General features: G+C 52.0%; 1 protein-coding gene across 2 annotated transcripts; it reads left to right on the top strand.

The window, feature by feature from the left end:
* The first annotated feature begins 81 nt into the window (after nucleotides 1–81).
* On the top strand, nucleotides 82–20,521 carry LOC140712399 (collagen alpha-1(XIII) chain-like). Of its 2 annotated transcripts, XM_073019078.1 has the most exons (3): nucleotides 82–340; nucleotides 609–912; nucleotides 20,310–20,521. In XM_073019078.1, the coding sequence occupies exons 2-3, from the start codon at nucleotides 619–621 to the stop codon at nucleotides 20,490–20,492; spliced, it is 477 nt and encodes a 158-aa protein (XP_072875179.1). In that variant the 5' UTR covers nucleotides 82–340; nucleotides 609–618; the 3' UTR covers nucleotides 20,493–20,521. The 2 variants fall into 2 exon arrangements, with proteins under 2 accessions (XP_072875179.1, XP_072875178.1); XM_073019077.1 differs by having other exon boundaries at nucleotides 82–912.
* The last annotated feature ends 2,159 nt before the right edge of the window (nucleotides 20,522–22,680 follow it).

The following is a 22,680-nucleotide window of genomic DNA, read 5'->3' as shown; positions in this document are numbered from 1 at the left end:
TTCAAGCCGTCGGCCCCGCGGGAGGTGGAGGAGGAGTGAGGAGGAGGAGGAGGGAGGGGGGCGGGAGAGATTAGTTTGGGAAGTAGCACGGATTGCTCATCCGATCCGTGCAGCCGCAGGGAGTGTGTCAAGTTACAGAGGCGCCGGAATCGGCCCCAGCGCTCCTCGCCAGCCGCCACTACCCACCTCTGCCCATGGGGCCCTCCATGTGCGCCCCTTCGCCCGGAGACTGAAACTGGCTGGCCCGGGAGACACGAGGCGCCCAGGAGGACTGACAGCGCGGCACCAACTGCTCTGCAGACTCTTGAAGGGAAAGACTGGGCGGAGAGAAGGAGAGCCGGTCAGATTCCCCTAACTTTCCTGGACTTGGAACGTTCTTCGAAATAACTTTTTTTCTCACCTAGGTGTACCCCAGTTACCGCTGGTTGTGCTTTTTCGGCCCTTCCCGTCTTACTGCTAATTTTTTCCGTCCTCTTTGCCGGGAGCAACGGAAAGGGACGTTTTCCAGCGATACAAGCCCTTTCCCCCTTGCCCCGCAGTTTGGATACAGCCTTTTGGCAGCAGCTGCGCCTTTATTTATTCTATTTATTTATTTATTGGTTCTCAAGACGTGAGAGGATGGTAGCGGAGAGCACCCACAAAGCGGCAGCCACCGGTGCCTGCGGCCCTAGGGAGTTGGGCGCGCCCGGGACGGTGGCTCTGGCGGCGGCGCGGGCGGAGCGCGGCGCACGGTTGCCGAGTCCAGGGTCGTGCGGGCTGCTGGCGCTGGCCTTCTGCTCGCTGGCACTCAGCCTGCTCGCCCACTTTCGGACGGCGGAGCTGCAGGCCCGGGTGCTGCGCCTGGAAGCGGAGCGCGGGGAGCAGCAAATGGAGACGGCTATTTTGGGACGAGTCAACCAACTGCTGGACGAGGTCTGTGCTCTTTGTTGCTGGCTTTTATCCCTCCCCGCGGCGCCCCCTCGCGCAGCCTCCAAACTGTTCAGCCGGTGTCCGCGGGCGCTCGCTGTCTGCGAGCCCCGGATTCGTGCGAGTTGCCTGCGGGAGGGGTCGGGGACACGAACAGACGCTGCCCTGCCAGGGATTCGGAGGACCTGGTGGGCAAGAGCATGACCCCGCGACTCCCGCCTCCGGCAAGCTCTCCCGGCGTCCAGCGCTGGGAGCGTCCTGGGCGCGCCGGGCAGGTGGAGGAAGGATGAGTGCGTGGAGGCTAGCAAGCGCCACTCCTCCCTTTCGGGACCTGGAGGGGTGGTGTGACAGCCGCCCCGCGCCCACGCAGCGGGAAGCGGGCCCAGAGGCCCAGGCTGAGGCTTACTGAGCCCCGTGGCCCTCCCCCTCCACCCCTTAAGGACCGGGGGTTGCGGGAAGAGGGGACAGTTCTTGCAGGGGGTGGTGCCCTGGTCTCTGCTCACTGGCCCAGGCCGCTACGATCCAAGTGTGGGTCGCCTGACTCTGCTGTCCTTGGCCGCAAATTAGTCCACACCTTCTTGTTCCTAAACCAGGTTTCTTATTTTTCTGGAAAAAGGATGCTTTCTCCCATTCTCCAAATTTTTTTGATCCAAGTAGATTAAACGCTACTAGTGTATCAGGTAGCTATGGCAATCTTGGGAATACAGAAAAAGGCTGTCCCCTCCCCAGGAAGGAGGGACATGCAGCCTCTTTGTGCCACCAGAGGAAAGGCTGGGCCTTGGCAGGGTGAGGCCTGATGATCTGTGGGAATCTGGACAGCACAGGGGATCCAGGGCCCAGATGGAGAGGAGGACAGGCAGGTAGGGGCTGCAGCAGTCTGGGAAGAGGTCCTGGAGCAGGTCCTGGCCATGGAAGGTCCTGACCATGGAAGGTTTCCATGGGGAAGAAATGGGAGAGGATCTCTTATTTAGCTGGAGGGAGTGTGCAACAGTAAAGACCACAGTGGTAGAGTCCAGAAACCCTGAGTTTTTATCTCCACTCTGCTACTTGGAAACTTGGGACAAACGCTCCAACCCCTCTGAACATGCAAAACAGTGCAGATGTAGCAAACACTGGAGCACAGCTCTACCTGTGGTGGGTGGGGTGCTGTGAGCATTTTGGCAAGATGTACCTATTCCCTACAGCCAGGCTCCTCTCAGCTGCCTCTGCCAGGCTCTCACCTGCTGGAGCAGTTCTCCAGGGTGGCCAAGGAGAAGGAGATTGCAGAGCCAGAGCAGAGAGGGCGGTCACAGGGCAAGCTTACTGGTGCTAGTGGTGCACCCATGACTGCTGCTGTCAGCTCATTCCCACGCCCTGCCAGCCTCCAGGGAATCCGGAGAGCTCCATCGGGCCGCCCATGGTCCCCTGGGCCTGGGGTGGAGGTGGGGCATCTCTGGGCTCAGGCAGTGTGAGCCCAGACTGGCTGGGTGGTGAAGAGGGTATCAGGGCAGTGAGAGCTCCTCCAGGTATCTTGGGGGTCCTGGCTGCTGAGGGATAAAGTGTCTGATTTGCAGGGTTTAGCGCAGCCCCTCTGTCCATGCTTTCCCCTTTCCAGACCTTCCTGCTGGCCTGACCATGCCCTGGCCTTTCCTAGCTCCTTGCTTCCGCTGCTTCAGACTTAGCCATGCCAAGTCGTATACTCTAGGGGCCTTGGGGCTATATGTTGGATACTATTGTAGCCAACATGCTCACTCCTTCCCTCCACGCTGCAGCTCCGTATTTACCCTACTGAATGTAATCTTTTCAACTACTAGATATCAAAGTTATCCCAGAGAACATCTGAACTGAACCCCATTTTTAAGATGGGGAAATTGAGCCCAGAGTCACATAGTGGGGTCCAGGACTAGAATCTCAGCCTCCTGGCCCTGTATACAATGTTCTTTGCACTGTATCCTGCCATCTTTTTTTTTTTTTTTTTTTTTTGGTCTATTCTCATTCATTCATTCAGTAAATGTTTATTGAGAGCCTGCTGTGGATCAGGTATTGTGGGAGACACTTTTGCCCTCCTAAACTTACAGGGAAGTAGTGCACAAAGAAGAAAATGGGTAGTGACCATGTCGTGTACAAAGAAAAAAAAAGCTACAATAGTGAAAGAAGAGAGGGGCCTGGGGAATGCATTACATGCAGCATTGTCTGATGGTGGTGGCAGTCATGGCAGCCTTCCTTAGGGAAGTGATTTTCAAATGAAGAACTGAAGGATGAATAGGAGTTTGCCAGGCAAAAGCGGGTGAGTGTGAAGCCTTGTTCTGAGGGGACAAAGGGAACAGTCTTTGAGGCTGGAGGCCAGAGGGAATTGGGAGAAGTGTGGGAAGTCCAGGACCCCAGAGGACTGGGAGGGTGAGGAAGTAGATGTGGCTGGAGAGAGACGGGCAGCTCAGGTCAAGAGGGGCTTTAGAGAAAGTTAGATCTAAATAAGAGTAACAGGGAGACATTGAAGGGTTTTGAGGAAGGCAGTTATGCCCCTAGAGTGAGTGCTTACAGCTGGCAAACCAGGAAGGCCAAACAGGAGGCTGCTGCAGGCCAGAGGGGACAATGAATGGGGGTGAAAGTAGGATCAGAGAGGGGTGACTGGAAATGGTGGCTGAGGTCAATAGGGGAAGATGCTGGAGCCAGAGGAAGGGAACTGTGCCACAGGTGGGTAGTGTGAGTGGCCTTATCTGTGGGTGCCTTCTCTGTGCTCCTGGAGGGACACCCTAGTGTTGGGCTGTCCAATACAGAAACTGCTATTCATATGCAACTCATTATATTTAAACGAACTAAAATTAAATAAAATTTAAATTTTAGCTTGTCTGTTGCAACAGCCTGGTTTCAAGTGTTCATTGGACACTGCAGCTAGAGCCTATGGAGCTGGACAGTAGAGAGAAAGAATATGCACATCCTCGCAGAAAGTTCTATTGGCCAGCGCTGTGCTATGAGCAGCTTCCAGGCCTGCAAAGCAACTTGAGGGGACCATCCTGGGCCTTTCCCTGTGTAGGCGTGTTCTCCCAGGTCTGAGCAAAGGGCAGAGGAGAGGAATGGGTAAGGCAGAGAATTGGGACAGGTAGAAACCTGCCACGGGAGAGGAAAATTCAGAGACAAGAGAGGGGAAATGATTTTCTTACAAAACAATTCTCCAAAATGGAGGTGCAGAAGGTGCCTGTCCTCATGGGGCACACAAGCATCTGGTGAGTTTGGGGGCCAAGACCAGGATTCTAGCTGGGCTTTGCCAGTCGTGTGGCCTTAGGTAAACCATGCTACACTCCTGCACTTCGGGTTCATCTTCCATAAAATCTAGGCCCTGCCTCCCTCCTGGGATTGGGGACAGATCGGAGACTTCACTAAATGGTGCCATCACCAAAGGCCATGCACAAGACCAGATGAGTGCTCAGGGAGAGTTCTTAGGAACCTGGGGCAGGCAATTGTTGGAGCAGGCAGGACTGGGCCACTTCCTAAAGAATGGGAGAAGGACACCGGGGAGGGCAAGCCTGGTGAGGCACACGGCCTGTGCAATGAACTGGGGGTGGGACTCCAGGGCACATGCATGTCACCCATGCCAATGGGGAAAGCAGGTGATGTGGCAAAGACTGTGTCTATGAGGCAGAAGGAAGAGGGAGCTGCAGTGAGGGCCGGCCAAGGGGACCCAGGAGGACAGGAGGCCTGAGAGGGGAGCCAGAGGCAGATCCGAGGGGACCAGCCCACGACGGGGGTTGTGCGAGCCGGGATTGGAGGATGGTGGGAGCCGGCTCTGTGGGGAACCAGGAGTGTGCTTTCCAGACCTCAGGCCCCAGCTCTTCCCCCATTAGTGCCTCTCTCCTGGTCTGGGACCGTTAACGAGCAGTCCAGCTGCCTGTTATTTGATTTGCTTGCTGTGAGAAAGAAGCTGGAATGTCCCAAATGGAGAAAATCAGATGACACCCAGGACTGGGCAGCCGTGTGCAGTGAATGAGAAAGGAGTGGAATTTAAAAGAGCCAAATGCTGGGCCGGGTGCGGTGGCTCATGCCTGTAATCCTAGCACTTTGGGAGGCCAAGGTGAGTGGATCACCTGAGGTCAGGAGTTCGAGACCAGACTGCCAACATGGTGAAACCCCATCTCTACTTAAAAAATACAAAAATTAGCTGGACATGGTGGCGGGCACCTATAATCCCAGCTACTCGGGAGGCTAAGGCAGGAGAATCGCTTGAACTGGGAGGCGGAGGTTGCAGTGAGCTGAGATCGAGCCATTGCACTCCAGCATGGGCGACAGAGCAAGACTCCATCTCAAAAAAAAAAAAAAAAAAGAGCCAAATCCATTTTCTAGGCCCAAGGGGAAGCAGAGGAGGGTCTCAGCAGCCACTTTTAAGGTGAATTTTGAGAGATGCCAGTTAGACTCCCCACCCCCAATGATAACATCATAAACTGTACTAGAAATGTCCCATAGTTACAGGGTACATACAGGGGCCAATGCTATGCGTGTCACCATCATATCTCTTTCAATCCTCGCAACTTCCCTAAGGGACTGACATTCACACCACCCTGTTTTACAGATGAGAAGACTGATGTCACTGTACCTCCCTCCCACTATCTCTGATTCATTCTTTTGAATGTTAAGGAATCTCCTGGGAGAGGAAGTAGTTAAAACTTCCAGGCTAAAATGTTGAGGAATCCCAGGCAGATTCCTTCATCCCTAAAAATAACAACAATTATAATAACGTGTCTCATGTTTATACAGTGTATGATTTTGGTGCAAAAGTAATTTCAGTTTTTGCCATTGAAAGTAATTGCAAAGAGATATAGGGGACAGATATAGGGGAGGGATCAAAGCAGCAGCTGAAAGATTGGGGCTCTGGATGGGGTCCTTTAGGACTGAAATGCTGGGATGAGGATGGGAAGAAACTCTTAAAGGGGAAGTGCATGTGTGCTAGGGTGGGTAACCTGTGCACAGTGTCCTGTGCTGACCACAGCTGCCTGGACCTCAGTATACGGACAGACTCTGGATCCAGGTTTCCTCAAATGCAGCCAGCACAAGATGGTACCAGAGGAGTCAGGGGTGGGATCCAGCGCCCAGCAGGCATCTCTCCTCCACCACACCTTCCCCTTTCCAGACAATTAACTAGGTCAGCAGTGGCCCATACACGGCTTGGGTGTGCACTACTCCCCATCCCAGGGCTCTCAGCAGACATTATTAATCAATTGCTGTACACTTTTCCATGGAGCTTACATGCAACCTCAGAATCCTTTTCAACAGTGTTCCAGGAAGCTGCTACTTACTAGTGAGGGTTGGTGTTCAAGATGAAGAGCTATTTCATAAGTCTAGATTTCGTCTTTTTAATAACAGGTGCTTGCTATAAAGGCAGGGAGAGTTATTAGAGCTCTGCAGCGTCTCCAAAGGCCTTCGAACTAGGAGATAACTCTGAACAGACTGAGGACCTCAGGAGGCAGCCAACCCTCATAGGAAGGTGGTGGGGAAAACCAAAAGCACCTCAAACACCATTCCATCTGCCCTAAGCACAGCTTTACGGTTGGGTAACTCCCAGAAAGATGCCTTTTCCCCTTCTTCTTAATCACTCTAGACTTGCCCCACTGCCCTCTGGAAAGCCTCCTCGAACCACTCCAACCCAATATGGGCTTCCTCCCTGCTCCCACTTCCTGTGGCTCTTCCTTGGTTGTGCCAGACATTTAGCTCAGAGAAGGAAAATAGACATAGCATGTGGTGTTGGCTTTCCTTATCCCAAACCATAGAAGGTGCTACTCATCACTCAACACACTCTTTCCCCTTCAGCCTAGGTAGGCCTCAGAATCCTTCTCAGCACAGTCCTCCAGTGGCACAGGGAACGGCAACCCAGGCTGCCACTCCCGTCCATTAGAGTCAGTGCACAAGAGGAAATCCATTTGCCATTCATGGCTCAACCCAACCACATTGTACAATGGTCTCTCCACGTGACCACACAGGACCCGACGACAGCAATAGAGGAAATGCAGTCTTGGGTCCCTTATTAAGTCTAGCCCAGGACTTTGCACATAGTAAGCAGCTTTCACAAATTAGCTGTTGACGTAAGGTCCCCCTGCTAGAGGCTGGGGAAGGTTTCTTAGTCAGCTCTCCTCACAATGTCCCCGGCCCTGGACCCAACTGTAGGCTCAGCATTTGCTCCAGGGGTGTTTCTCAGCAACCAGCAGAGGATGAGATGATTGACTTCTGTGTGTCCAGGCTGCAAGATGCATCTGGCTAGGAGAGCAGAAAAGGCTCAGTGATGTGTTCCCCACTGGGCAGAGAAGCTGGGAGCACCCACCCCCTCCCATTCTCTACTCTCAAGGTCAGGAGCTTCATTTTTACCTGCCCCAGCTGCCTGCCAAGGTTTTTCTTTACAGAGTCAGGGGGTGGCAAAATGGTGAAGCAGACAACACCATGGCATTTGAACCCCTGCCACGAACTGTGTGACCTGAACCTCAGTACCCTGATCTGAAAAATGGAGATGATGACAACAACCTTACAGGGTTGTTGTAGGATTAAATGAAATCATTTGGCTAATGGCAACTGTAACCATTGCCACCTCTCTCATCATTGGAGAAGATAATATGGGGCTGCATGCACCTTGTCCACAGCTTTTATTGGTGGCTGATATTTATTGAGTTTACACTGTGTATTGAGCTTACACTTACACTGTGTACCAGGGACTATTCAAAGACCTTTACATCTACTGATTCACTAAATCCTCACAATAATCCTATGAAGTGGTTACTACCGTTACTATTCCCTTCTTACAGAAGAAAGAATGGAGGCACAGAGAAGTTAAGCAACTTTCCCATGGTCACACAGTACGTGAGTAGCAGAACTAGGCCTTGAAATCCAGCAGTGTGGCCCAGAGCTGGCATCCTCAGCCACTAGGATATACTTGTCTGTATGAAGTGTCATACCTCTCTAACTCTGCTGAGGCCAGTCAAACCAGCCAGGGGCTGGGGATCTGTTCAGTTTGGTTTGGCTCCCAGAGGCAGTGTTTACTGAACTGCCCTGGTGTCAGGGCTGCACCACCATCTTTGTTGTAGGAAAGACATTGTGAGTGTTACTAATTACATCAGACCTTGGTGATGAGCACCCTGAGGGAAGCCCTCGTCCAGCCTTGGCCTCTGGAATGCTTGGGTTTCCCAGGATGGATGGGTTTGTTCTTGTCTCTCAGACTCTGAACTGGCCACTAGGAAGTTTAGCAGCAAATCTGGGGTTCAGCCAGTGGCAAAGGCTTTTGCATAAGCCTTGATCTCAGATCCTATTTGATCACTCTGCCTTTGCTGTTCTTCTACCTTACTGTATACTGTCTGTCTGTCTGTTTGTATCAGCTGCCTGAAGTCTCCCTTTTAGAGCCAGAGAGGGGTAAAAGTTCTGAAGTAACTAAACATTTTAAAGTTACTCTCCTCTCCTTCTCTGATCCAGATGTCCTGAAAGGCTTGCACTTGTACGGGTGATGCTGGTTGCATTAGAATCGCCTGGGGAGCTTTCAAAACACGCCAGGTCAATTGTTCCCAATACCTGCTACAGATGTCCGTGGGTAGGGCCTGGCCGTAAGTGTCTAATGAGCTCCATGGGTGATCGTGTTCTGCGGCTGGGCCTGGCAGGCCCTGAGAATGAGAGAGAGAGAGAGAGAGAGAGAGAGAGGGTCTGTGTGGCCCAGTGCTTGGAGCTCCCTGTGCAGTGAAACCCAGACCCCCTTACCTGGGTCCCAAGCAGTGCTTGAGGGGCTGAGGGGCAGTGACGAGGCTTACGGTGAGATGTCAACAAAAGTTTCCTTGTGCACTGGGAGGTTTGAAGAAGGGCAAGCAGCAGGCTTTTCGCTGTCGTTTTCCAAAGACAAAATCAACTGAGGTTTGCCCTTCAGGAAGCCTCAGAAATTCTTCTCCCACCTCTTTGGGTTGGGTTCTGCCCCTCCCAGAAACAGTCTATTGAGCCCTCAGTCAGAGGAAGTCAGCAGGCTTCTCCAGGGGAAACTGAGGCCTGGGTCTGGGGAGGCTAGGGTGGATGGGGTCACCAGCTGCGCTGGGTGTTGTCTGGGCTGCTGGCAGGCCCCAGCAGCAGACCCTGCTGACACTCCCGCTCTCCCATCCACAGCCCTGGGTGTGGGGCCTCCTTGCAGAGATGCTGCCTGTGGCAGAAGGGGTGGGCCTGCTGGCAGGGGGTGCTCCCCTGGTCCTTCAAAGAGCAAGGGCCAGTCGAGCACAAAGGGGCGGAACTGTCTGCCAGAGAGCCTGGGCATGGCCTTTGAGGGGACACTGGGCCCCTGTCTCCCTGCCTGGCAGCTATTGTGGGTTTGCCTGAAACACCACATGGCTGGGGTCCATGTAGGCTGGGCCTCTGCCTCCTTGGCCCTTTCCCATCCTCACTCCCACCCCAGCCTTGCCTGCCTCCTCAAGTCTTGGTCATTCTCCTTTGAGCATTTGTCCAGGCATTTCCCTCTGCCCACACTCTCCTTCCTCCTGCCCGCCCCACCCTCCCTTCAGGCACTTTAGTTTTTTATCTGTTCTTTGGGTTGCAGCAGAAGAACCTTGCTGCCCCTAAAAGCTGTTGTGGGACCTGAACTTCTGCCATAGAGGGACTTTGCACCCGTGGCCCTCTGTCAGGCTGCAGATGCTCTGTGAAGGCACCTCTTTAGCACCAGGTCGTGCTCTGATAAGGTGGCCTATAGGGCAGGTCAGAAAGGTTGACCTCTTGGGACAAGGATGCAGAAAGGGGGCTGGGTTAAAGGGGCATTTGCCAGGGCTCTTCCAGGAATAGCTTCATCCACCTCCCCCTGAACTGGCATTTGAGGTTTCCTGGAGTTGGGGGAAGCTCTGTGACACGGGAGGTCAGAGGGTGCTCCTGACACCTCCAGCCTCAGCCAACTCCATAGAATCAGGAAGGGCCTTCATAAGTCAGGTGCTGCTCTAGGAATTTCCTACAGCAGCCTTGGTCCTCAAGCTTACACCTCAGTGACAGGGAGCTCACTACCTTATATGGCTGACTGTTCCATGGTAGGACATCTCTGGCTCTTAATATCATCAGAGCCGCAGCCAATCTCTACACCCACCAACCCGCAACTCCAGCATGTCTTAAAAGCACCTCAAACTCTACCTGTCTAAACTGAGCAGGAAATCCACCCCTCACCAGCATCCCTTCATATGTGAGCACACTGGCCTCCAGCCACACCACCGCGGCCCTCCTGTCCACACCTTCTCAGCTTCTGCAGACCTGTCCGCTCCTCTCCATCCCTGCCTGCCCTCCCCAGCCCGACCCCCTAACTCATCTGCTCTCACCCATGCTGTCCTGACTCTCTTATCCACACAGCAGCCAGAGGGGACCTTTTAGAAAACTAAATGCAATCATGCCATCTCCCTGATTGAACTCTTCAGTAACTCCCTGTTGCTCTCAGGCTGGAGAACACATTGCTAAATGCGACGCATGCAGCCTTCAGGTACAGCCCTTATTACCCTCTCCAGCCTCATGGCTCACCTGCCCTTGCTTCTGGAGTCCAGCTACACGGTGGAGCACAGATTCTGGAACCAGGTTGCTGGGTTCAAGACCAGCTCTGCCAATTACTGACGATGTGACCTTGGGCAAGTTATTCAAGCTCTCTGTGCCTTAGGTTACACCTCTGTAAAATAAGGGTTATGATAATAAGAGTACTTTTATGAGGGTTGTTTTTAGGATTAAAAAAAATTAAGACATAAAGTGCTTTGAGTAGTGACTGGTACTCCAGTAACAGATCATCCAATCTCCTTGAAAGAGTCAAGTTTCACCTTTCACAGGCCTAGAGTCAAGGTGTGGGCTCTGAGCCAGGCTTCCTGGGTTCAAATTCTGCCTCTGTCCTTTCAGGCTGCATGCTGTTTTGGCAGGTTACTTGGCCCCTCTTTGTCTTAGTTTCCTTGCTCATGAAATGGGTTGCAGTGAGTGCTGGGTGAATAACATTAAGCTGGTGCAAAAGTAATTGCTTTTAATTGCTATTAAAAGTAATGGCAAAAACTGCAATTACTTTTGCACCAACCTAATACATGCAAGATGCTTGCCTGGCTCCTAAGAAGCACATTATTGGGTTAACTTTCAGCCACTCCCGTGTGCCTGGGCCCCTCACCTGGTGAGTTACTGCTCAGCTTCAGATCTTGGCTCATGTCTCACTTTTCTGCCATGAGCCAGACTAGTCCATGCCCCAGCTGGCTCTCAGCTCCTTGCCCCTTTTGGCCACAGGTCTCATGACAACGGCTGCTCCACATTGATGTGTGTGGTTTGTAGGCTCTTCTGTTCCCCTCCCTAGAGGATAAACTTCATGGGAGCAGCCTCAGTGTCTGCTTTGCATAGCAAGGTTCCCAACATTAACCCCTAGCACATTGTAGATAGTCAATACCCACTTGTGAAAGGCAGCAAAGGAGGAAAGAGGTCCCCAACATTCACCCCAGGACTCTTACTCTCTGCCCTTTCCTTCTTTGTGGTTGGGGGTCCCTGCCTCATCCTGCACCAGGCCCAGAGATGACCCCTGGACCCCTGAGATCCTTGAGGTGCTGAGCCCCTTGCCAATCTGCCGCCTACGCACACCATCAGCTCCTTGACGCCCTGTGGCAGCAGCAGGGTCTCAGGTTAGCTAGAAGGAAGGACTTCCTCATATGAAGGCTGCAAAGCTCACATGGCGTATGTGCCTCCTGTCCCTGACTTTTTTTCTGAACCGTAGAACCTGGGGCCACATCTGTCTGTGGTTCTGGTGAGACAGGGAGGCAGAGGGAGACAGGGGCAGTATGTGCTATCCGGAGGACCTGCAGGCCCCTGTTTCATGACCAGAGTCTGATCAGGTGCCAAGTCCACTGCATGAAGAGAACTGTTGAGGTAGGGAAAAGACAGCTCCCAAGGCACCCCTGTGGCACCCCCTCGCTGTCCCCAGCACACAGGCCCCTGCAGCAGCCCTGGCAAGTTCAGTTTTGGTGGTTGTGGGTTGGATGTCTTGATTTCCTCCGCTTTGATTTCACCCTGCCAAGCTGCCTGTGCCCTGGGGCACGTGGCTACGTGTGGGCCTGTCCCTTTAACCCCTTCTGTGGAGACATCCCTCTCCTGCAGTCCCTGAGATGTAGCCCATGGAGCCAGCACTGAGCAGCCAGGTCCTGCCTCTATACCTCCTCACGGGAATGCCCTCCCTACCCCATGCCCATTTATCCCAATTCTGCCAAAGCCCACCTCCTCCTGGGACTACAAGGATGAGTCCTAGAGAGCTGACCTAAAAGTAAGTAATGCGGTTCGAGTGTGGATCGAGACATCTGACCTGGGCCCCTGACATCTGAGGGCCAGCTCAGTCTGCAATGGGGCCGCCAGCCCAGAAGCAGTTATGCTGCAGGATGATCAAAAGGCCTCTAGCAGATGAGATCAAGCCCCCGCCCTGTGCCAGGCATTATGATCAGAGTGCTGGCACAGGGGCTGGAGCTTTGCCTGCTGTGGTCATTTCAGTGGGCACCTCCTCTTCCTTCAACTCCTAGTTCTCAGGGTCAAAAGGCAGGGCTGCAGGTCAGACCCTCCTCACTCACCCTCCCTTTCCAGGAGAGGGGCTCTGAGTTTCCCAGGAGGAGGAGGGACGTGGCAAGTGCAGGAAACTTGACCACTTGTCGCAGCGGTGCACGCCATGGGGCCACGGCAGCAGAGATCAGGCCAGCCTCATTACAGCAGGTGGGAGGAGGGAGGCCCGGCACTGGCTCAAGAGAGAAGTGGCCTTCACCTGGCCACCAAGCAAAACAAGCTAGCAAAACAGGTGCTCACCCTCCTCACATCTGGATACCTCTGCTTGTTTTCTAGCCTCATCCCATTTTATCTTGCCAGCTGTCTTGTGTAGTCTAGCAGATCACTTAGATTATCCCCATTTTATGGATGAGAAAATCAAGGTCCAGAGAGGTTATAGATTTTGCTTAATACACAGTTAGTAGGAGAGTTGGGACTAGGCCCCAAGGCTCTGGCACTTCCAAGTGTAGTCAAGCTGATATGATAAGATTTCAACACTGCCAAGCTCTGCCTACAATAGATGCTTCACTGGAGTTTGGGGGCCATCTGTGCCAACCCAAAAGAGAGTCCCACTCCAGTCTCCAAGGGAATAGGAGGCATGCACTAATAATATCAAAAATCAATCATTAAATGATAGTTTCCCCCTAAAGTGCTTAGCACAGTGGCTGATATATGGAGTTCAATGTGCATAGCTGTTATAATTAATATTAACTCTTGTTTAATAATTCAACCCAAAATTGATCAATACTCCGTGGTTTCCAGGCACTTGCCTCTGTGTTGTCTCCTTCAGTCTCCACATCAGCACTCAGGAGGCCGGCAGTGGGTGGTGGGTCATATCCCTATTTTGTAGATTCCCCTGAAGGGAGGTGCCAGGCTCAAGGTCACAGCTGCAGGTCTCACCTGGCTTCTCCCTCTGGGCTGTGTCTGTGCCACAGCTTGGGTCCCCCCACGTATTGCAGAGGCCCAGGTTGGGCAGGGACCCTTTAAGATCCCTGAGGCTGAGACACAGGGAGGGAGTGTCCCCTAAACCCAAGGCCAGGCTGGAGCCACATTCTCTGGGGGGAGTGAGTAGCCGCTTGGCATTTTCCCTTTGATACTGATACAGGCATTTTAATAGCTGCGACCGATCAGGCGGGTGATGTTTCAGCCCTGGCCACACAGGGCATTCCAGGAGGCCCTAGCTGCCAACAGGGGCAAAGCAGGAAGGTTTTTCTACCCAGCGTAGCTAGGGGTCCACCCTAGGGCCTCACCTTGGGGGCGTCTCACCATGGGTCTCAAAGTCGGATGTCAATGGGGGCCACGCTGGTGGCCTAAGTAGGGGAAGCTGGCTTTGGAGAGAGAGTACTTTGGTGGCCTAGATGGCACATATCCGTCTGAAAGGGGCAACCACCACGCAGCACCACCTGATTGTACATGCTCAGTGTTGCCAGGTCTCCCATCGTGCAAGAGAGACCAGAGATCAGAACTGGATGTGAAATCTCCTGATGTGTGAACAACCAATATTTATTGAGCACCTACTATGTGCCAAGCCCTGTTTTAGGCGCAGTGAATAGAACAGAACAAAGTATCCAGGTCCTTGTTGAACTTACATTCTAGTGGTACAAAGAGACAATAGGTAAGATAAATAAGCGGAAAAAAAAAAAAAATTCTAAGGAGGAAATAAAACAAGGGGGTATGCTGGGGGAGGAAGAATTTTTGGGGAGGGGGTGCAGGAGGCAAGGAAGGCCTAACAGCATGCCGGGTAGGTAGCTGGGAAGAGAGGTAGCTGGGAAGAGAACACTCAGGCAGAGAGCCCAGTAAGTGGGAAGGCCCTGAGGTAGAAGAAAGCCCAGCATGTTTGAGAGCTTCAGAGGCCTGTGAGATCACCCTGGCTGCCATGTTGAGAAAGGTCTGCAGGGGCACTGGCAGAAGTCAGTATTCGTTAGAATGCTATCACAGTAATTAGGCCAGAGACGACGAGCTTTGGACCAGGTGGTAGTCATGGAGTTGGTGAGAAGGGGTCAGATCTCAGATGTGTCTGGCAGGTAAAGAACTGGAATTGCTAATAGAATGGGTGTAGGGTGAGAGAAATAGACATCAATGATAATTGTGAGGTTTTGAGCAACTGGTGGGATGGGGAAGTTGATGGTAGGGGCAGGTCCAGGGAGGAGTTGGGAGAGTGTATGAGAAGCTCAGTTTTGCCAGGCTAATTCTGAGATGCCTATGAATGGCCATATCAAGCCGGCAGCCAGATAGATGTATCTGAAGTTTTGGAGGAAGGAATAGGTTGGAGGGCATCATCCTGCACAGATGGCTTTGAAGCCATCAGACTGGATGAGGTACCCTAGGGAGCCAGTGTCTAGAGAAAGAAGTGAGACCCTGGATGTGGACCCTGTGATCTCTAACATTTAGACATCAAGTAGATAAGAAGGAATCAGCACGAGACTGAGAGGGCATAGCCAGGGTGGTAGAAGAGAAATGGGGAGAATGCATGTCCTGGGAGCCAAGGGCAGGAAGTGCCCTAAGGAGGAGGAGGGGTGAGCAAAGGCTGCAGCCTGACTGAGAGGAGGCAAGAGGACTGTCCACCAGATTTGGCAACCCGGAGGTCATTGGCAACCTGCAGGAGAGTTCCTAAGGGATGGCAGAGGAAGAGCCAGGTAGGAGTGGTCCAGGAGAGACGTAGGAGGCAGCGAAGGTTGTCATCCAGGAGTTTGTCTAGGGAAAGAGCTAACCAGAGTCAAAAGAGGATTATTCTTCTCTTTTCCTTTTTTATGCTGGGAAGAACAACAGCATATTTGCATAATGATTCCGTGAGGATGGGCTAACTACAGCTAAATCCAGCTTGCAGCCTGTTTTTATAAATATGTATTTTTTATGGGAGCACAGCCACACTGATTTGTTTCCAAACTGTGGCTGCTTTGGCCTCCGATGGAAGAATGGAGTAGGTGTGGCAGAGACCATGTGGCTCACACAGCCTCAAATATTTACATTTGCCAGTCCCTGATGTAAATGATCCAATCTAAAGGAGGGGATTGATGAAGCAGGAAGGCAGGGGACTTGCTGGCTACAGGAGGGGTTGGCCCTCGTGGAAGCGCAGATGGGGAGCTCAGGAGGAGAGAAGGGTGCTGGCAGGCGCGGATGCAGATGGACGGCACGTGTAGTGGTGGCTGCCTCTGGAAGTCCTCTGCTGCTTGCTTTTCTTCTCAAGGTCTTCAGTTGACAATGAATTTGGAGGAGGGGGCGTTGGTGGTTTGGGGAGAGGAAGTGTGAAAATTCCTAGGACAGTGCAATGGTGAAGCGTTGAGGGAAGCACAGAATGATTGCTGGGCTTCCGTTTGAGATCTAGATCACAAATTTAAAGTAAGATCAGTCAGCGAGGTTTTGTGTTTCTCCCTCTTTACCCCGCTGCCTGTGTGCAGGGGTGGGGTAGGAGGAGACGTTGGATCTAGCTAGGCTTGTGGCTTAGTGAAGGGGGAGGGTGTCGAGGCAGTGAAGGGTGCAGACAGGGAGTGGTGATAATCACTGTCCGCAGAATTTGAGCCGGGCGTGGAGGGAAGTGACACATGGTGGTGATGGACAGTAAAAAGCTGGTAGGACCCACAGGTTGGAGGTCCTGTGGGATTCAAGGGTCCCTGGGCAGCCATCTTCCCACAACCTGCTCTTGCTGCTGTTATGTCCCAGGGGTGGCATGTTGGCTGCCCAAGGCAGGGCCTGGCTCCCATCACCACTCCAAGTCCATCCTGTGCCTAGTTCCTTCTTCCTCCCACATCTCTTCATTGGGTGATGACCACGACATCCTCCAGAGAGGACCTCAGCCCCAGCGGTCTCACTGGTCTATACTCAACGGGCTGCTGGAGTGACCTTTATATCACCCAAATTTGACCATGTGACCTCCTTGCTTAAAACCTTCGAATGGTTCCTCCATGCTAGAATCCTTACCTGGGCACATAAGACCTGGTTATTAGTCAGGGTTCTCCAGAGAAACAGAAGCAATAGGCTGTACATAGATGCACAGAAAATGAGCTATCAGAAGAGACTGGCTCATGTGATTATGGGGATGAGAAGTCCCTCAATCTGCCATCTGCAAGAAAGAGGCCCAGGAAAGCCAGTGGTGTAGCTCCACTTAAACCTGAAGGCCTGAGAGCCAGGAGAGCCAATGGTGTAAATTCCAGTCCAAGTTTCAAGGGCCAAGAACCAATTGTGGTGCAGGGGGAGTCGATGTTCAAGGGCAGGAGAAGATGGATGATCCAGCTCAAGCAGAGAGAGCAGTCTTCCTCCCTCTACCTTGTTCTACTCAGGCCCTCAACAGATCAGATAATGCCCACCCACTATGGTGAGGACACTCTTCTTTCCTGAGTCTACTAATTCCAGTGCTAATCAACATACCTAGAAAGAATGTTTTCCCAGCTATCTGGGCATCCTTAGCCCAGGCAAGTTTACAGATAAAATTAACCCTCACAGCCCCCACTCCCCACTCAACACTCAGGCCCTCCAAAGTCTACAGTCACCTGGACACATCTGAGCATGGTTCTCCCACACCAAACTCAGCTGTTTGCTGATGGACTGTGTCTCATTCTCTATTTTACTCAGTCTCACCTTTAGTAGGCACTCAATAAATATAGGAGCTATTGAACAAAAGCATTGAACTTGAAGTTAGAGGACCCGGAATTTAGGCCCTCTGTGGTTTACTTGTTTAAGGCAATTGCCTTTCCCTTTCTGGGTCTTAGTTTCCTGGATTATACAATGGGGCTGATTTCTGGCCTGCCTGTTGCACGGGTAGTGATGAGGGTCGGGTGAAGTCTCAGGAAATGTGAAAGTCACATGGAGGTCTGCCTTAGGTTGGGTTCCCAAGGGAACAGTCTCCAAAGTGGAGGTCTATGAGTAGATGACTTACTTATTTGACTTATTGGCGTCAACATAGGAGGGGGAGTGAGAGAAGCAGAGTCAGGCAGAGGAGGGTCTGAACTGTGATACAGTCATGACAGAGGCCCCAGCTGGTCCTGTGGGAGCTCCATAGCTGGGGTGGCCCTAGAGTCAGTCCAAATTGAGGCGGAGGGGCCAGGTCTGTGTTCCTCCCATTTATCAGTAATTAAATATGGATTGCCTTTGGGGAACGGTATGACCCTGATCAAGGCTGCTTCCTTGGGCTAAGAGCAGCTCCCAGAAAGAGGCTCAGCCATCAGCAGCCAACACTCCCAACAGCTAAACCACTGGTCTAATCCTGGGAGACTGGACGGCCCACCACAGCACCCACAAGCTGTGGTGCTTTATGGCTGTCAACAAGCCCGGAACCAGTGGCAGGGATCCATGTTACACATTCAAAATCTCTGCCCCTGCCTTAATGACCTGCCTTCTTGCCCCCCACATTCCTATCCCCTGTCCTCACTCAGATCACTCCAGCCACACTTCACCCCTTCCTGTTCCTCAGATGCTCCATGCACAATCCCGTCTCTGGGCCTTTGCCTCTGCTGTTCCCTCTGCCTGGAAAACACTTCCTCCAGATACCAAAGGATTCATTTTCTTACTTCCTCCAGATACTACATGACTCATTTTCTTACTTTCCTCTGGGTCTCTGCTCAAAGTCCCCTCAAAGAGAGACCTTTCCTGATCCCCTGGTATGAAAAGACCACCTTCCATCACTCTCTGTCCCCTTGCCTTACTTCATTTTTCTCCCAGCATTTATCACTGCCTGTTACATATTTTGTTTTTCTATTGATTTTTTCTTCCACGAGAAGTTATGCCCCTCTAGGGGTGTGCCCCATGGGGATGGAGCAGGGGCACCACCCACTCATGCCAGAAGCTCTGTCTCCAGCCCAACCCTGGGATGGCAGCTTGCTCAGTGCTGCTGCTGAGTGGGTGACAACTCTGATGGTTACAACCTTTAGCCAAAATGCTGCCGACTCCTCTGGTCTTGGCTTGTCAGTCATTGACTGGTTTTATCCTTGAGCAGACCTGTGTCATGCACCTTCTGGGTGCCAGGCCCCCAGGTGATTGGTGGGGAGGGATGTGGAGGCGGGTTCATACAGTCCCTTACAGGAAAGCAGCATTCATGAGCCAGGCTCAGAGCTGGGCACCAGAGGGGCTATGAGCAGGCTTTGTCCTGGGGACTCATTTGTTGGCCCCGCGGCTGCTCTGTGCCCACCTGTAGCTTGGTTTCAACATCCGTCCACCTAATTGTTACTCAGCCTCCCCTTTCTAAGAGAGGGTCCCCACTTTGTGGTGTTTCCCTTCTTCTGGTTGCCTTGATCTTGACCCCCTTCTGCTCTCAGAGCCCCCCCCCCCCATCTGTCACTGTGTTCCCTCCCCAGGCATTTGCACTCACCTTCCTCCAGCAGGTGGAGCGGGCTTTGTGCCAGGAGGCCAGAGTTCACACCTCAGATCCTCTACATCCTGACTATGTGACCCTCAGCAAATCACTCCGCTTGCTCTGAATCCTTGTGAAACTTTCTGACCTTCCCTCTCCACCCCCAAACCAGAGGTGATATCACCCTTATGACACCTCTCATATTACTTTCTTCACCTCTCTTGTGGCCCACACTGAGTGGCAAAATTGCACAGTAGTGAGGAAGCAAATAGCTCTGGCTGTCATCCTAATTGGTCAACATTGTCAGGGTGGGGACTACAGCACATCACGTGCAGTCAGTCCTGGCCAGCCAGAGCACAGGCTTCATGTGGCCAGATCTCTGTTAGTTTTTCAAGAGAAATTACAAATGCAGATTTGCACATGAAACCACTCACTTCAAAATATTGGCAACAAATTCAATAATAATAATGATTTAAAGCTCACTGTGGGAACCAAATAAAATACATTGAAAGTCCTATTTGACCCTAGGGCTACCAGCTTCCTATGGCTTCATGGGCATCAGAGTGTGGGTTTGAATCCCAGCTCTGTTCCTTACTTCAACCTTGACCTTGGCCAGGTGCAGTCTCCACTCTGTGCTTCAAGTCCCTCATCTGTGAAATGAATATGGTAATAGCTAACATTCATTGAGAACTTCCTGGGTATCAGGTGCCATTCTTTCTATGCATTAATCTTTCTAACTTCACAGTAATTCAATGAAGTGAGGACTCTTATTAGCCCAGAGTCTGAGAACTGTGGTTAGCCCAGTCAACCTGGCTCTAGAGGTGTCCCTGTTAACTGCTAGTCTGGCCAACTTTGTTGCAAGGATCACGTAAGAGTCCTTACGAGACCCTTGTTACATTGCCCTGTGCAGCGTACGCCTACAGAGTTGACCCACAGGGGCATCCTGCATTCATGGTCATTACACATGCTCCTCTCCACTTGCCACCATGAACATGACAACTCCTTGAGGGTTGGGATATTACACCTCTTTGATGCTCCCACCTCTTTGGAGCCTTCCAGGTTGGCTCAATAATTTGAAGGGAAGTGAGGAAGATATTTGGCAGAGGGGTGCAGAGAGCCTTGCCATCCCCCTACTCCTGTACCGCTGCCCAGCCTGCAAATGCTAGCTTTGTAAGGGACACCAGAAGAACAGAAGGCACTGTCCCTGCCCAGGGGTCCATCAGGAGCCCAGTCCAAGGCAGGAAACTATTAGCAGAGAGCTGAGAAAAGCATGTCCATGTACACATGAGCGTGAGGCGCGGGAAGATGCAACTGGCTTATAGGGTCCTGTGTTTGGGGTTAATTTCTTTAAGAGTAATCCAAAGACATCAGACATTGTGATTACCAGGATGGGCTTTCTTGTCTCCTTCTTATTACCCAGATGTACGGTGGCCAGTGGAAGGCCATTAACTGCCTGTTAGAAGGCCAGAAAAGATGCTTAGCATCTTCTCTGATCTAGGAAGAGTTCTGCCAGCTCCCACTATGTGACCCTTTCCCCCTCTTCCTGCCCTCCTCATCAGCCCACAGCTGCTTTCCAGGGCTTGGTGTCTACGAGCTCCTGGTGACTCCTCTTGTCTGTCTCCTTGTACAGAAATGGAAGCTCCACTCAAGGAGGCGCCGGGAGGCCCCAAAGACATCTCCAGGATGTAACTGCCCGCCAGGTAAGCAGCCCTGCAAACAGGTGACAGTGGGTGTTCCTAGGACTGAGACCAGAGGTTCTTCCTGGTGGCCATGCTCTAGCCACACCTCACTCAGGCCATCACTTTTCATTTGAAAGACAGGAGTGACAATATCTGTGGCTGCCTTCTATCTACTCACTGATTGGCCTGCCTGCCCGGCATCCATCAGTCCACCCACCATTCATTTGTTCATAGAGTCTTTTATGGGCCTGATACTCTTTGAACCAGGTTGTGTGGAAGTCACATAAGATGATGGGCATGGCTGTTTTGAAAGTTATGAAGTGCTATGCAGTGTCAAAGGGACCATCAGCCCCCCAAGGGGAGGCACCTTGCTTGCTGTGTTCATCATTGTGTCCCCAGCTTCCCAGGTATACAAAAATGTTTGTTACCTGAATGAATGACCCCATAATTGTAAGACCTTATTTTCTATAGCTAGCTGGATTAGGGCAATGCATGTTCACTATATGGCCTCTAGGCTACATGCAACACACACGTGCTTACATGCAAGGAATGAAGGCACAAGCCAAAGGTTGCAAGACAAGGCTGCGTAATACAGTGAACTGGTCTAATCTAGAACAAAAACCTGCTTTTGCCACTTACTAGCTCTGTGTGGGCAGACCCCTGACCTGCCTATTCTAGCACTTTCCTCTGTATCCTTGGGCCTGCTCCTCAACTGTGTCTATTATCTGTGTAACAGCTATGTACTAAGGACCTGCTGGGCACAATGCAGTGTGTTGGGTTCAAGTACATTGTACACCATGAATGCAAATGATAAGTTACAGCTTAAGAGAACTTTTCTAGGTGCCTGTTACTTTTCTAGGTGCCTGTTATTGTTAAGCCATGAGAATGACAGATGAGGAACTTTCACTGTTTCCTTGAGGAACTAGAATGGGCTGTACCTCTTTGGGGGTGGGGAAGGAAGGCCTAAAGAAGAGCTGGGGAAGACAAGGTATCACATTTAAGTAATGGCAGAGAGTTTTGGTCTGCTACTGGCCTCTGCCAGCTCAGCGTGTGGCCTCCTCAATACCCATGGTGGCAGGTGGCATTTGCAGGGTGCTCACTAGGCTCTCTGGCAGGCCTTCCTCTGGCCCCAGAAGCCAAGGGGCTCAAGTAACCCTCATCAAGGTCCCCAAGCCAGGGAAGAGAGGCCGACAGATGTTAAGCATATGGGAAACAAGGGACCGCATTTGCTGGAGAGTGAATGGACTGTGGTGGGAGTCACAGTTACAGGATGCTACCCTGGGAGACAAGGAGACCGTGAAACGATTCAGCTGGACCCGGTGAGAAGAGGGTCGTCTGGGTTAATTAAAAAGGTGTCCAGAAGCCCTGGGAAGTTCCCTCCCTCCCTCTGGGCCCTGAAGATTGGGTCCGGGGGTCTGGGAAAGCTTTCGGGAGAGGAATGCCAAGATTAATGAGATGGGGTGGAGGTGAGGGTTGGGTGATGGGGCCTGGGCAGAGAGACCATTTGCATCAGGGCTGTGGGGCAGCCCATGTTTCCAAGGATCGTATCTGTTGCCCTTATAACTCTTGGGCAATGACAACAGATTTTTGCTCAGCATATAGAATGCTGGTTAAGGGCAGGATATTTGGAGCCATAGAAAATGTAGGTTTGAATTCCATTTCCAACATGGACCAGCCTTATAACCTTCAGAGAGTTATTTAACTTCTTTGTGCCTCAGTTGCCTTGTCTGAAAACAGGGACAATAGACACCAGGAAGGTAGAGATTCCTCGAGATAATCCTGGAAACTGCTTAGCATCTTCTCTGATTCCTAGTAAGCATGATTATTGTTATTTTCTCAACTGCCTCTCGCACTTCAAAGATGCAGAGGAATCCTTATCAAATACCATGTCCTAGTGTTGGGGACACATTTGTGACCAGGCAGAGGCTTGCCTTTCTCCCTTTCCTGCCTCACTGGGGAAAGCACATCAGTTATCTGGTGACCTTCAAGTGTCCTGTCCATCATCAGAGTGGGTGGCTCTCAATAGGTTTCAATATTGTGCTTCAGAAAGTTGGGCTCAGGTAGTCCTGGGAGGCTGGGAGCTGGGGAGGAATGTGGCAGGTGGGGGAAGGACTTGGAAGAGTGCTTCTCTTCTCCCTGCCTGCTGGGAGTCTGTGCGGAACCCATGGGTCCTGGGCAGTGAGGAGAAGACCATGAAGCAACTCAGAGGGTCGGGGGAGGAGGAAACACCATGGGGAGAAGAAAGGGCTTGACACTGGTCCTCAGCAGGGACTGAGTTGGCCAGGCGTTGAGGGAGAGTGAGCAGGGGCTCCTGGGAGGGAT

This window comes from Chlorocebus sabaeus, chromosome 9, assembly GCF_047675955.1.
Source record: "Chlorocebus sabaeus isolate Y175 chromosome 9, mChlSab1.0.hap1, whole genome shotgun sequence".
Taxonomy (NCBI): domain Eukaryota; kingdom Metazoa; phylum Chordata; class Mammalia; order Primates; family Cercopithecidae; genus Chlorocebus; species Chlorocebus sabaeus.
The sequence above is the reverse complement of the archived record's forward strand: the minus strand, read 5'-3'. Positions and strand labels throughout refer to the sequence as shown.

What these genes read in the sequence shown, in the direction of transcription:
- LOC140712399 (XM_073019078.1), top strand. Translation starts at nt 619, where the DNA reads ATGGTAGCGGAGAGCACCCACAAAGCGGCAGCCACCGGTGCCTGCGGC. An exon ending in TCAACCAACTGCTGGACGAG is followed by an intron (nt 913 to 20,309) that starts GTCTGTGCTCTT and finishes CTCCTTGTACAG; the next exon opens with AAATGGAAGCTCCACTCAAG.